The following is a 15,805-nucleotide window of genomic DNA, read 5'->3' on the forward strand; positions in this document are numbered from 1 at the left end:
GGCTGCTTAAAATGTCTTTCATTTGAAACGCCCAGGGCAAAGGAAAAAGGAAGAAGCCATAACAAGAAAGGACAGAGAGGCAGGTGAAGGATAAACTGAAATCGCAAACTTAGAAAGCATCTCAGTATATAGTTGTTACTTAATATAAATGTGTTTTCATTCGCGGTACTTTCACTTTCTTTTACTATATGAATGCAATGCAATAAACATTATAACTGTGTGTAATCACAGATTGAGTTAATGTATAACTGCTTCTAATGAACAGAAGATGTCTGTTTGAACTCTAGAACAAAGGACACCTGTGTCCAAAATACTGGTAGCAGAAATATCTGCCTTAGAACCTAGGAAAGAGATACATGTAAGGATTCTCTGATTCTTACAGATAACCCTGGAATTTCCTGCTAGAAATGGGAGAGGGAGTGCTGGGAGGGTCTGCAGACTGAGGTCTCCCTAAGGGAACACCCCCAGCAGTGCATTTCCACCATCTAGAAGAATGAATTCACGTCTGGATTGGCTGTCTCAAGACCCAAGACTACGCTATGGACTATGAAAAATAACAGATGTTCATACTTCTGGAAATTAGGCAATATATTTTGAACACATAAAATAGGGAGGAAAATCCCTGCAAGCATAATTTACTAAGCGAATGTCCCTCAAAAGGAACACTTTTATAAATAGTTAAGTAAACCTGCTTATTGTGAATTTCCAGTTACACAACAAAAAATCTTTTCATGAGATAACGTCATAATGGCCAACAGCAATACTCAGACATGGGCTGGGCAAAACAACAATCTGTTTTGACAGTGAAGAAAATTCATAGGACTAACTTCCCCCCACAGCCTTGGCAGCTAGAACAGCCACTGAGGTAGTAATGAAGTAAATCTGTAAACAAAAATAATGGACAGAATTGGCTCCATGGGATAATGAAACAATAATTCATTTCCTCTACTGACTCTAAGCATTAGCAGAGCTCTTAAACTGCCCTTAATTCTCTGATACTATGATTTTACTTGTATCCTAATTCCCGAATCTGTCACCACATTCCATGAAACACCCAACAGAAGTTAGTGCTGGGCAGGCCAGGGAGAGACTTGTAGGAAGAAGACCTTCTGCAGGCTCACAACGCTTTCCTTCTCCATGAATAAAGAGAGAGAGAGCAGAGAGTTCAAGTTCCTGAAATTGCTGCCCCTCTTTGGGTACACAGTGAGGAGGAAAGCAGGGCTTAGCCTAGCCACCCCTCCTGGTCATCTACACTCTAAAAAAGGATCCTAAATAACAGAAAAAAAAAGAGCAGAGTCTTCATGGCATCATCAGGCAGATCTACAGAAAACAGTGAGTTTTCCTGTGGAATAAAAATCTTCACAACAAGATTTCAGAATTAATTAGCAAGCCCATCATATCCTAATGGTACTGTATTTACAGAAAATAACAAAATGCACTGGGTACTATTCTCTTACCTGCCGACTGTCCCTATGGGAGGATGTTGAAGAAGAGGCACTTCTATGGGTCGGAGTGGAGGTTTTATGAGCAGGGGATATGCCCTTCTCGTCTGAACTCATAGCTGCAGTTAGAGTCTAGTTGTATGAGCTTAAGACCATCCCAATCGTGTCTCAAATTTGCAGACAAAGAAGTAGATGATTTTTCAGCTTTAGTTCCATTTCATGAATCAGGCTTGACCAGAAAAGAGAAGGCAAATATTGAAGGTGTCCAAAATGCCTAAAAGCAAAACAAACAAAACCTCATGTAATTAAAATACAAATAAAAAATCAGTATACTTAGGAAAAAAATGCCAAAATGTTAGTGAAAGGAAGAACTTTGACATATTAGGAAGTATTATTTCTTCCTCTAGATTTTAAGGTGGAGGCTAAAAGTGTTAATATGAAATAAATGTCAAGAAGGAAAATGGAAAGAAACCCTATGCTAAGTCAAATTCTTCCCTCACATTCTCTTGTTTTAAAGCAGATTACAATGTTATGTTCTGGACCCTCACGTCAAAGGGTCATCATGTCAAAATACATCAGTTTTCTCTCCTGGAAGTTAAATTCCCTGCCCAATGGCTCAGCCCATGTCTGTCTTCAGTTGAGTTCAGTCATGTACATGATGGTTAAATCCAACACAAAACAGACACAAAGGGCAAAAGGTTCATGCATTTTCTGTATTGTGTGATCCAGCATTTAGGAAAGATCAAGAATACACTTACCTACAGTTATTTGCATCTCAAGACCACGGCATACCTACATATGATTCTCAAGTCAAGGACGAACAGGCTCTCAAGAATCTACAGACAGATGGGCACATTCTGAAACTGGGATAATGCTTAGAATTGCTTCATTCAGCTACAGTGAAGAGCCACTTCATTTTTCACTTGGATTCATGTAAGGAAAGCCTGCATTGTAAGTACTAGGACCAAAAACTTGTGCCTGAGAGAAGTATTGTTCAACTGGCAACACAGGTTGCCAGAAAAAGTTTTTTTTAAAGGTAAGCATGATAGTGTAAGATGAGAAGCTTACCCAATAATCTGTGACCCACAAGACTGACCAGTTTCCTTTTCCAAGAAGACAGAAGACCAAATCCTAGCCCCCATCTTAATGATAATACTCCTTGAAGGAAGCAAAGGACACTTGGGTAAGTACTACAGCACCGTTCGGAAGAAAAAGTTCCAGGCAATGATCAGAAAGCAATCTTAAAGCTAAAGAAAAGTGAGACCTGAAATTCAGTCCAGAGGAAAAGATGGTCAATAAAAAAATCAAAAAAGAATAAAGATGGAGGAAGATACATGGCGAGAGGTACTCACTGGATTTGGAGGTCAGAGGTATCCCTGATCAAGTGGGCTTGAGCTGAGGTCTGAAGGATGAGTGGGAGTTAACCAGGTGCTTGGGTGTCAGGCCTGACACGATCAAGGAATTAGTGCTGGCCATCATGATGAGAGCAGCATGATGGGTCAGAGAGAGGCAGAGGCCAGTCCCCACAGGGCCTTGTCAGCCATGTTTAGCATCTCGATTTTTATCACAAGTACAAGAAGCCATAAAGTGTGGTCTAACCAGATTTGTGTGTTTAAAAGGATACTTTGACAGACATGGGGAGAACCAAATTGGGGAAATAAAGAAGGTGAGGGAGGCCCAATCAGGAAGCAAGAAATGATGGGTTAGAGAGGTGGCAGGAAATTCGGCATCCAGTCTTGGCAGCTGTAACAGGATATGGAGGAACAGGGTGGGGCAGAGGAGAAGGGAGGGTTGAGGAAGCCTCCTGGGTTTCTGGTATTCTGAGCGAGGGCTGCCCAAAAGAAATCCAGGATTGACAGAAAGTTCTGAGTATGGTTTGGACCCATTGAATTTCAGGTATAACTGAGGCATTCAAATGGTGACGAATGCTTGGAAATGTAGTTCCAGAGCTCAGAGAAATTTAGGCTGTAGACAAATGTTTAATAGGTTATGTTACTAATATAAATGTATTGCATGATTTACGTACAGATCATGTAAACTCTGCAAGTGCAAGTAAATTTTATACAAGTCTGAAAGAGTTGTATTATCTAAATATGCAACATTATGTTAATGGGTTGTATGACCCTAAATGAGTTAATCAGGATTTTAATGGTCACCTAGCTATAGAGAATATTCAAAATAACAGTCCCAATAATTAAAAGGCAAATTACTATAAATTGGGAAAACTGGACTCTCTAGTGAATAAAACTTGTAATCCTTTCTTAAGATTTCAACTTCATTGTCACCACCACTTAGCCCCAAAACTGGAAAGTTTTCTCTTGAAACGAAACTGGTCTTCGGGTTAATAGAAACATAAAGAGCTGCAGTGCTCTTTCACGGGGTGGAAATCAGGTTCCACTTAGTATTGTCAAAAGGCAGTAAGAAGCCAACATTTGATAGACGATCATCTAATTCTTTTATTATTTGAAGGGAGTCTAATAAGTGTGAGTAAAGGGGCACCTGGGTGGCTCAGTCAGTTAAGCGTCTGCCTTCAGCTCAGGTCATGATCTCAGGGTCCTGGGATCAAGCCCCGCATTGGGCTCCCTGCTCAGTGGGGAGCCTGCTTCTCCCTCTGCCCCTCCCCTGCTTATGCTCTCTCTCTCTCTGTCAAATAAATAAATAAAATCTTTTTAAAAAAAAAAGTAAGTGTGAATAAAATTTTTCAAGCCAAGCTCTGATGCCAGCAAACAGAAAGCAAGAACACTGCTCAGGTCCTTGATCTGAAGTACTTTCTGGTCCAAGACATTGTACAAGATGCTGACACTTTGAGCTAAGAGTATGGAGGTTCTGTGATGTGTTCAAGTGCCCCCAAGGAATGAGGTTGAAACAGTCAAACCTATTAGACTATTACCCATTTGGAAGTAAATTCAATCCACACTACATCAAGAGCCAACATTTCCTCTTTTGAACTTTTTTTTCTTAACTGCACCCAACTCCCAACTGCACTTTCCCCATTAACATCAATGCTAACACCTTGGTTCTTGTTTTAATTTAAAATGACATTTTCAGGGTCACTTGTCTACAGTGAAAGGGCAACATTTTGGTTGAATGATAATTATGAATATCTTGAATAATATGAATAAAAAAAGACAATTAAGAAGATTTAATTCAGTCTAAGAATCATTTTTGACATTATTGTTGTTTCTATTAATTTCTGAATTTTTTTAAGGATTTCAAGTACCTAAAGTTAAATAGGATGACCTTTAAAGATTATTCCAATCTGATTATCAGTCAAGTGTTTGATCACCTGTTCTATTTCAAAGTGCATTAAGAAAGTAAGTCTAAATTCTGTTAGTAGGTTACACCTAGTCTTTACTTTTAGAGTGTAAGAATTAGTGTGACATTAAAAATAATTATTTCATCTCTATCAAAGCACATGTTCATAAATTGCCTAAACAAAATCCTAAGCCAAGGATTTTATTTTGAAATACCATAGATTTTAAAGTCAACACCAACATAATTCCTATACTCAATGAGAAAGATATTGTTGCTGAAAATAACAGCAATACAAGAGCTGAACTCTAATTTTCTTGTCTCCTTCCCCGTTCATATCAGTGGTATCACTACAATTGTTTTAGAAAGTGCTCTAACATTTGCATTTACACTGAGTGACATAAAATTCAGATTTATGACCCAGAGACCTAACTAAAGCATGAGGTGGCCAGGAAGACTTCTAGAAGCTGCTGTTCATAGGCTTCATAAATCGCATGTGTTCATCTGAAATTGAACTCTGATGAAAACATCTGAAACTCGACTATGTAGGCTGGGCTAAGTTGTGACATGGTAATACATAACCCCCAATGTCAAGGGCTTACAAGAAAGCTTTATTACATGTCTCATTTACATGTCCTTTAGAGGTCAGCTGCACCCCTACTCTATAACCTCTTCATTCCAGGTTTTAAGAGTAACTCCCAGGTAACGAGGGAAAACAGCCATGGGGCACCATGAGATAGTTCTTTTTTTTTTTTTTAAGATTTTATTTATTTATTTGACAGAGAGAGACACTGTGAGAGCAGGAACACAAGCAGGGGGAATGGGAGAGGGAGAAGCAGGCTTCCTGCCGAGCAGGGAGCCCGATGCGGGACTCAATTCCAGGACCCTGGGATCATGACCTGGGCCGAAGGCAGACGCTTAACAACTGAGCCACCCAGGTGCCCACCATGAGATAGTTCTTAAAGTGTTTGCTTGTAAGTGGCACATGTCACTTTCACTCACATGTCATTGGCCAAAGCAGGCCAAATGGAGGTTGATGATGCATGAAAGTACCACGCATCCAATATAAGGCAACGAATACTTAGGGGCAATAATCTACTATATTCACCTTAGGAAAAGATTAAAAGCTCATATGAAAATATTTAAATTAGAGTCATTTCATCACCTAGAAATAACCCCAGTTAACATTTGATTCTACTTTACCAAAGTGGGAAAAGAATACCCACTCTATCTGCAGTACGCTTTCTTCAACCAACAGTATATTAGTAACAGCCTTCTTTGTGAACAAAGGAACATCCGTATCATGGCTCTGAATCACTACATATAAGGCCACCACACAGATATACCTTGATACATTTGGCCATGCTTCTACTGGGACATTTAGGTTGTATTCCGTATATCCTGAAACAATGAGATTTATCACTGAAGAGTTCCTAATAATTCTGTTTGCTTTTGATTATTATAAAAATGACCCTCTTTGTTCATTTAATACATTTTTGCTTTATTTGATATCATCTGCTCTCTTTCTATTTGTAAGTGATTAATGAAATTTGTCCATCCTTTTACATTTAAACTTTCTGTATCATTTTGTATTATGTATTCCTCTAGTAATGATCACGTTGGGTTTTTTTTTTTTAATCTAATATTAGTGATGTTTTTCCCATTTCCATTTAATGTTATAACTAATAGTTGGGCTTATCTCTGCCATATCATGTTATACTTTCTATTTTATGGTTCTTCTCTGTTTCCCTTGATGCTTGATGGCTTTTCTTTATAATACAGATTTTAACGTGGTTTTAACTGAATTTTATATTTGACCTTAATGTGAAAGATAAAATTCCGCTTGCGATGTTCTGTTTCCCTTCAAGTTGCTCTAAGTCCTGTTGGAACCTACAGTCTGAAAGTGAGAGAGTCAAGAGTAAAATGGTATCCTTCTAGTCTCCCTTGCAATATAAGACCTCCCCCACACTACCCTAAATCAAAATTTTATCTTCCCAGTCCTTTTCCCAATCTTGGTGATTTAATCTGGAGTTTTAGAGAATTACACTTCGTATTCTAACACAACTGGGAGGAAATGATACCACTTTTTCTGGTTGAGGCCAACTAGGGTCTCCAAGTATGAGGACAGATTGTAAGAATTAAGTAATAATTTTTCTGCCCTCTCAAACAGTCTCCTTTTCTGCAACAGCAGCTGAGGTTTGTCATAATCAAGACCTGGTTCAGTCAAGATTTTCCTCAACTTGGGAAATAGCCTTCATAAAACTAGGGTCTAGTTTTGACATTAGATTCTGTTTATGTTAGTGTTTGGGTTGTCCATAGTTTGTCTTTTTCAATATTTGCATGACTATTTACAGAGAATTAAGAGGAGCCACATTAGATGATCCAAGCAGGAGTCACAGGGGAGGGCATTCCTGTCATCAACTGATCTTATCAATGCAAATGTCATTGTACTGTTGGGTGGAATAAATTAGTTTTCTATCAAGATCATCACCAGAACAATGAATGCCTATTCTCATTATATATTACAGTCATTACAATGTCATTATATATTCAAGTTTATTTTTCCTTAGAGAGGGTAGGGAATCTTTTTCTTTTTTTAAGATTTTATTTATTCATTTGAGACACAGAGATACAGAGAGAGAGAGAGAGAGCATGAGCAGGGAGAGAGGCAGAGGGAGAGGGAGAAGCAGGCTCCCTGCTGAGCCAGGAGCCCGATGTGGGGCTCGATCCCAGGACCCTGGGATCATGACCTGAGCCGAAGGCAGATGCTTAACCATCTGAGCCACCCAGGCGCCCCGGGAATCTTTTTGTTTCTAAGGTCATTAACCCACAAAAAGAAAAAGAAAATCAAGGACTGCTTTCATGAAGATAAGCAATATCTTTTAAAAAAGATAGTGGTGTAAGATTTCATAAACATTTTCCCAGCAAATGACGAAAAAGCAGGGGCTAAAAGGATTTTTTTTTTTTTAAGAAAAAGATCATTAGTACTTTTCACTAAAGAATAGTGGTACTACATGCCATAAAATGTAAGGAATCACTTTACTCACAAACCAAACCAGTATGTATGAAACCAATATACAGCTCCCTTCTTAGGACAGTGAAGTGGTGTTATAAGAAGAAAGTCTGGCAAACTCCACCAGTTTCCTCTAGATTAGAGAGGCAAGGAACAAGAAGCACAGGGGAAAGCCTCACCATCGAGGCTTAATAGCTTTCTGAGGCCATGGAGGCACAGCAATACTGGTATCCAAGCACATGGCCCTGAGTGGGCTTTTCCCGCTTTCCTTAGTCTTGGCTTCCAAAGAGCATCATGGATATGTCCCAAAGGATGCCCCAAATACAGCTTCCCCTCCCAAGCAGTCATTTACAAAACTAAGGAGGAAAAAAACACACGAGCAGACTGTGACTGATGAAGACTGGTCACTCTCCACCCTCCTAAGATCCCTTACTAAGGAAACAAATAAGACAGACCTATGTTCTACATCACTTAGCCCTCCACAGTGAGTTTTCAGAGGATCTGAATGCTAATCAGGTAAACATGAAGGGAGCCAAGGATAACTGGCACAAACACTCTTTTGACAAGGAGATTTTACATAAAGAAAAGTTAAAAAAAAAGGTGTGCATGTATAGAACATTATGAAAAATTATTCCAATAGGAGAGCAAATTATTATGTGTAAGAGATAATTAAAGGGCTGATCTGGAACGTTAATCCTAGCAAAAGAGAGGGTAGCTTTAGAGCACCACTGCTTCATACTTTCACAAATTAAAGAAAAAAGTCTCTGAATAAGAAATAAGACAGGCTGAGATGCAATGGGAACTGGCAAAGGTAAGAAACCAAGGAAACAAATGATGACACCATAATTTTAAAGTAATTAAAACGGCATTAAATGATGCACCAAATGATTCTGCAGAAAAATCTAGTCAACAGGTAGGTTAAAAAGATCAAATTGAAATCATCTTGCAAGTAGAAAAAGGGGCAGGACAAAATAACAGATAATGAAACCCGAATCTACAAATATGAATGGCCCTGAAGACAATAATCAAAAAAGAAAAGAAATAATATTCAAAAATATCCCTGAACATAAAGGAGGGCTTCAACTTGGAAAATTAATCCTTAACAATAAAAACAAATATCTTTAACTGGAAAAATAATCTTTATCAGGCAAAATTAGTAAAAAGCAAACCAAAATAAGATAGATCCTCATGATACTGAATTTAGATCATTCTCTGAATCAATTCAATAAGTTAAATATTAATGAAAAAGTAGAAGCAAGCAGGGGTTAATCCTAGAAAAAGTTTGAAAATATACTCTCCCAAGAATACCTTAAGTTGAAGAAAAAAATAAATCTGATAATTGTAGAATATTTGAAAACACAGCAGAAACCAAGTCCTCAGTCCTGCCCCTCCACCCCTGTGTCTTTCTCTCTGAGTGATGAAGTGAATTCTCCAGTTAACTCAAGGGTGAAAGACTAAAGATAAAAGGGAGCAAAGAATATACAAAGTAATGTAATAAAAATATTTAGAAATGTAGAACATAGCTCACACCATAAGGAAAGGAAAATTCATGGTCTTAATCATTTCCATTACTAAACACAAAAGAACAAAAACAAATGCATTAAGTTTCTAATTCATGAAATTAGAAAAGCCAGATACCGGGAAAACATACATAAATAAATGTCTTGGATTTATCAACTTATTTTACATTATTTATTTACTTATACATTCATTCTAAATATGCAGAAAAACAGGGGTACAGAAAGAAGGTCATAAAAAGTATATATAACCAAGGAACAGACGACACTAAGTTACTAGATAATTGTTGCAATCTATAATAAATAACTAAAAGTGATAATCGTTCAAAGGCTAAATATTCTATAATCATCCTGATTTAAAAAGTACATCATTTAATATCCATCCCCAAATATTTAAGAACTCTGAATAAGTACTGGAATACCTGTCTTTCTATGTGCTATTCTGTACGTATAAACACATAAGCATACACACCCAGGCACATAAATCAATCTACATCAGGCTTAATGGTGAAACATCAGTACCATTTCCAACAATGTCAGCAACAAAATAATCATCCTGGTTATTACCTTATTAGCACTGTGTTCTGAGAGTGCTAACCAATGAATAGTATAATTGTTCATCTGAAATGCACATGAGAATCAAATCAAAACCAGATGGGCTGGGTTGGGGGGAAGTTTTCAGTAATGTAGCTGGTTACAAAATCTATCTATCTATCTATCTATCTATCTATCTATCTATCTATCTATCTATCAACATCTATTATTTTTTAAGTGAAAACTGCCAATCTGAAAAGGGTACATACTACATAATCCCAACTATATGACACTTTGGAAAAGGCAAAAGTATGGAGACAGAAAAAAAGAGCCGTGATTGCCAGGGTTGCGAGTTGGAGGAGGGATAAAGAGGTGGGACACAGAGGTTTTTTTAGGACAGTGAAACTATTCTGTATGATACTGTATTGCTAGATGCAGGTTATACATTTGTCCAAACCACAGAATGTACAACACTGAGAGTAAACTCTAATGTCAACTATGGACCCTGGGTGATAATGACCTGTCGATGTCGGTTCATTACTGATTGTAACAAAGGTACCACTCGGGTGTGGGATGTTGACGGTGGAGGATGTGTGGGGGGTAGGAGATAAGTGGAAACTGTACTTTCTGCTCAGTTTTGCTGTGAACCCAAAATTGCTCTTCAAATAAAGTCTTAAAAATAAATACATGTGGGGTGCCTGGGTGGCACAGTTGGTTGGGCATTGGACTCTTGGTTTCAGCTCAGGTCCTGATCTCAGGGTTGTGGCCCCCCATTGGGCTCCGTGCTCAGTGTGGAGTTTGCTTAGGACTCTCCCTCCATCTCCTGTGCCCCTCTCCTCAGTGCTCTCTGTCTCTAAAATAATAAATCTCTTCTAAAAATAAATAAATATGTGTGTGTATAGTGTGTGTGTGTGTGTGTGTGTGTGTGTGTACATCACCTAAAGCGATGGTAAGATAAAAACAATTCAAGATCCCTAAAATTGGTGACATAAATTATAGCACAAGTATCAACATTTCAGGAGGTAAAATCTGAGAAGACTGTTTTTCTGAATTTTAAACATTTGATGTTTTTTATACTGGGTATTAATTCAAGAAACAGACTCAATAATGCTATTTTCATTTTGAAAAATATTTTTTCTTTTGAGATAAAGAATATAATTCCACTTTCAAGAGCTGCTTTTAAAGACATATAAACTCTATGGATAAATAGAAATAAAACATGCTAAAAATGTTCTGTTTTATGTCTATTTCAAGCAGAGAATCAAAGAAGATGGTTGTTAAGGGGAAAAAGGAAGGCAGACAGACATACACATTCTGCTTCTCTCTCTCTCTCTCTCTCTCTCACACACACACACACACACACACACCGAACTGAACACAGACAGTAGACAAATCAATGCAAGAGAAATTTGAAATGCCATACACACCAGGTGGAAAGTACAGGAGATTGGGCTGAGCAGGGACTAACTCTGGAAAACACTTTCTCAAGGTTGTTGTATGAAATGAATCTTTAATACCACCTTATATTCTGATTAATTCCTTCTTTACAGAAAAGGGGGACCTCAAATGACATATACTGCTTCATTGAGAGTTCTAGTTAGTGGGGTTCTTGTGAAACTATGTTTGATGCACAATTACAGTTGTTGTTACATCTGAATATCCTCTTCCCTCTACTTAAACTAGTAGGATTTTTACCTGTTCAGAAAATTATCAATTTTAAAGATTATAACTTGAGGATTCTAGCCTTTGAGATACTCTGATACAGGTTCTTCCCCACTTCCTAGAAACTGCAGGATTACGAATATGTTATTTACTGGAAATCTGCCTACACAGACTACCCAAGTGCACTGCGGCTGTCATAACGACTGGAACCAGTATGTTGTATGCATCTGACAAGACACTCTCAAGGAGGGATCTCCCAGACAAGGAGAAGGAAAAACCCCCTTCAGCTGTCCAACTGATCCTTGGGCACAACCAAGGTCACAGAAAATGAAGAGGATGGGGGAAGGTTCTGTAAAAGCTGCCTCCATGGACCATGAGATGGGGAAAGCTGGGGATACCCCCCCCAGAGCTGGAGCAGCAAAGGTCCTCAGTTAAGGGGGTAGAGAGGCCTGTGGGGGCCTTGATATTCTGGCAAGATGGACTGCTCTGTCCTGAGCCTGTCCCACTGAGAGTTCCCATGTCCAGGCTCAAAGACCCATTGTCCATCAAAGAGAGGCAGGCATTTCCATTCCTTTTTGCAACCTAGGAAAAGCACCAGAGAATGCCAGGGCATGGTTCTAGTAGCTTCATGAAGGGAAAATCAGCTCTTCATGTATCTCTCTTACCTCTCATATGGGGTAGGAGTACAGCATCCCAGAGAGCCATGAGGTACCAGCAAAGGCACATCCCTTTTAACACACAGCACTAGCAAAGGAAGGAGTACACAACTCAAAATAAACAGACTGCCCCCTATACATAAATCTAAACAAATTCTTGGGGAAAGTGCTAGAACCAATGTCACATCAGTTTGTGAATCAGCCTAAACTTTCTTTAATGATTTAAGAATTGTTCTACTTATTTATTGGTAACATTTTATATTGAAGTTTCCCTGAAAGTCAGCTGAAGTCAGCCATTTTTTCCTATCACACTAATCTATTAAATTATAATGTGGCAATGACCTTATTTGAAAACTGTAATTTGAGCTGAATTTTTTTTTTTTTTTTACTGAGCTGATGTATTTCCTAATTGGGACATATGCCCTAGATTTGATAATTATATATTCTTTCTAATCTAGTTTTAATCTTGTAATTGGTATGAAATTTATATTCAGGAATATGGCCCAGCTCTTTCCTCTTATTTTAGGTTTTCTTGGGTTTTGGACTATTCTCAGAACTGAGTCTTCAAAACATTGTTATCGTAAAAAGATTAGGGAATAGGTCCTTATCCTGAACAACCGAACTACCTCATACTATTCCCTTGAGTAATCCTTCTCTGGACATCTGTTAATTTTATAATTAATAAAACATAAATGTCCTTTCAAAAAATTATCAACGAGCAAAAAAATAACATATCAAACATATTATTTTGAGGTAGGGACCTAAAAAAGAGATCACCATCTCCTTCCTAGCTTTCTCTATTGTGTCAGGGGAAAAATACCAATAAAACAGCAGACTCTTACCATGTGTCAGGCCGGATGTCACACTTACCACCCAGGAACACTTCTGTTATTCATAGTGTACAGATGACGAAGGTAGGGTTTAGGAAATTTATTAAATAGGATCCTTAGTTTGGTTTCCAAATCTATTTGACCTCAAAGACCATGCAACAAATTCTTACATTGCTATTTACCCTTAATTTACTAATAAATTAATGAATAAACTAAACGACAAGTCTAGTCTTGTTTTGTTTTTTTTCTTACAGGATGGTACATTACTGATGGCATAGAATACAAATTTATAGAGGTCCTTAACCTGGGATTCGTGAGTGGGTTTAGCACATTCTTTAAAACCCAGAAATGGGGCGCCTGGGTGGCTCAGATGGTTAAAGGTGTGCCTTTAGCTCACGTCATGATCTCCAGGTCCTGGGATCGAGCCCCACATTGGGCTCCCAGCTCAGTAGGGAGCTTTTCCCTCTCCCTGCTTTTCCCTCTCCCTCTGCCTCTCTCCCTGCTTGTGCTCTCTCTGTCTCTCTCTCAAATGAATAAATAAAATATTAAAAAAATAGAAAATAAAACCCAGAAATGATGTGGAAAGTGTTGGGTATACATGCATCTCATTTTCCTAGGGAGATATTCACCACCTTTTATCAGATTATCAAATGGCTAAGAACATACATCCTTGGGAGTTCGTATTTCTAAAAGGATTGTTTGTTACCAGTACAGGTTAAAAAAATCCATGGGCACAAAAGCTGGACAACATATTTAACATAAGGAGATCACAAGACATTTGATTTTGATGGAAGTATGTGCCACGGGCATTTTTGACAAGGCCATTTTAATACTGTCACTTTGATAATTTTACCAGTGCTAATTTTCTAAGATCTGTCCACTACTTTTTCATTCATCATTTGGTTTCCAACTCTTGCTAACATGTTTTGAAAGGAAGCTTGGTAATGTCATAATTCCTATTTTAACAGGAAAAATAATATTGGGAACTATGGTTCCCATGACTGCTAGTAGGTACTGATTGTCAGCAGAGTGCAGACATTTTTGCAACAACAGGAAACATCAAAGATTTGGCCTCTGCTTTGTGCCCTTAAATAATAATTCATTAATCCATGTTGACTGCGTGTAAATTGTTACTGAGGCACCAAGTGACAAGTAACAGCAAATGTCCTGTTCTCTAGAGGAATTTCCTGTCAAAATAAGCATTTCTGTACTGAGCTGAGGTATACTGAAGAGTTGGCTAAAGCAGATAAAATGGCTTAGGTTGAAAATGTTCCTGAATTTAACTCTGATGCATTGCTACTGGGAATGTAAAATGGCATAACTGCTATTGAAAATGGTAATGGTGGGGGTGCCTGGGTGGCTCAGGCAGTTAAGCGTCTGCCTTTGGCTCTGCTCATGATCCCGGGGTCCTGGGATCGAGCCCCACCTTGGGCTCCCTGCTCAGCGGGGAGCCTGCTTCTCCCTCTCTCTCCCTCTGCCCCTTCCAGTCCTGCTCTCTCTCTCACCCGCATTCACTCTCTCTCAAGTAAATAAATAAATAAATATAAAATAAAATAAAGAGAAATCTATTTAAAAAAAAAGAAAATGGTATGGTGGTTCTTCAAAAAATTCAAAATGAAATTACTATATGATTCAGCAATTCCAATTCTGGGTATATACCCAAAAGAACTGAAAGCAGGGGGGCACCTAGGTGGCTCAACCATTGAGCATCTGCCTTTGGCTCAGATCATGATCCCAGGGTCCTGGGATCGATCCCCGCATCGGGCTCCCTGCTCCGCGGGAAGCCTGCTTCTCCCTGTCCGTCTCCCCCTGCTTGTGTTCCCTCTCTCACTGTGTCTCTCTCTCGCAAATAAATAAAATCTTAAAAAAAAATTGAAAGCAGGGACTTGAACAGATATTTGTGTACCCATATTCATAGCAGCATTATTCATAATAGCCAAAAGATGGAAGCAACCCAAGTGTCCATCAGCAGATGAATAAATAAACAAAATGTGGTACATTCATACAAAGGAACATCATTCAGCCTTTCAGAATGATGGAAATTCTGATACATGCTACAATGTGGATGAACCTTGAAGACATCAGGCTATGTAAAATAAGGACAAATATTGTATGATTCTACTTATATGAGGTACCTAAAGTAGTCAAATTCACAGAGGCAGAAAGTAGATGGGTGGTTCCCAGGGTCTGAGTGGGGGAAATGGAGCTAGTGTTTAATAAGTACAGAATTTCAGTCTGGAAGATGAAAAAGTTCTCGAGAAAGTAGTTGTCTGGGGTGGGGGGATGGGCAGAATGGATGAAGGGGAGTGGGAGGTACAGGCTTCCAGTTATGGAATGACTAAGTCACAGGGATGGAAGACACAGCATAGGGAATACAGTCAATGGTATTGCAATAGGGTTGGGTGGTGACAGATGGTGGTGACACTGTGGCGAGCACTGCATAACATAAAGAGTTGTCGAATCACCATGTTGCACACCCGAAACTAATGTAACATTGTGTGTCAATGGTACTTCAATTAAAAAAAGAAAAAAGTGGTTGTCTGAGTCCATTAGGGCTGCTATAACAAAATACCATAGAATAAGCGGCTTATAAACAAAAAGCATCTATTTCTCACAGTTCTGGCGGCTGGGAAGTCCAGGATCATGGCACCAGGGGATTTGGAATCTGGTAAAAAACCACTTTCTGGTTCATAGATGGCCATCTTCTTGTTGCGTCCTCACCAAGCAGAAGGGGGCCAGGGATCTCTCCAGAATCCCTTTTAATTCCGTTCACAAGGGCTCTACCCTCATCATCTAATTACCTCCCCAAAGCCCCACTTCCTAATACCATCACCTTAGGAATCAGGATTTCAACATATGAATTTTGGGGGGACCCAAACTTTTAGACTATAAGAGTGGA

The 15,805-nt window shown here is 38.7% G+C and overlaps 1 protein-coding gene across 10 annotated transcripts in view; it reads right to left on the reverse strand.

The window, feature by feature from the left end:
• Positions 1 to 15,805, reverse strand: part of OSBPL6 (oxysterol binding protein like 6) — a 207,033-nt gene that overhangs the window by 89,858 nt on the left and 101,370 nt on the right. For all 10 annotated transcript variants that reach the window (XM_073881908.1, XM_073881884.1, XM_073881889.1 and 7 more), the window contains one exon: positions 1,458 to 1,716. In XM_073881908.1, coding sequence (XP_073738009.1) covers positions 1,458 to 1,559 — 102 coding nt within the window. In that variant the 5' untranslated portion in view covers positions 1,560 to 1,716. The remainder of the gene's footprint in view (positions 1 to 1,457; positions 1,717 to 15,805) is intronic.

Source organism: Callorhinus ursinus, unplaced genomic scaffold (assembly GCF_003265705.2).
Source record: "Callorhinus ursinus isolate GAN/ISIS: 27379988/994484 unplaced genomic scaffold, GSC_fseal_2.0 scaffold2, whole genome shotgun sequence".
Taxonomy (NCBI): Eukaryota; Metazoa; Chordata; class Mammalia; order Carnivora; family Otariidae; genus Callorhinus; species Callorhinus ursinus.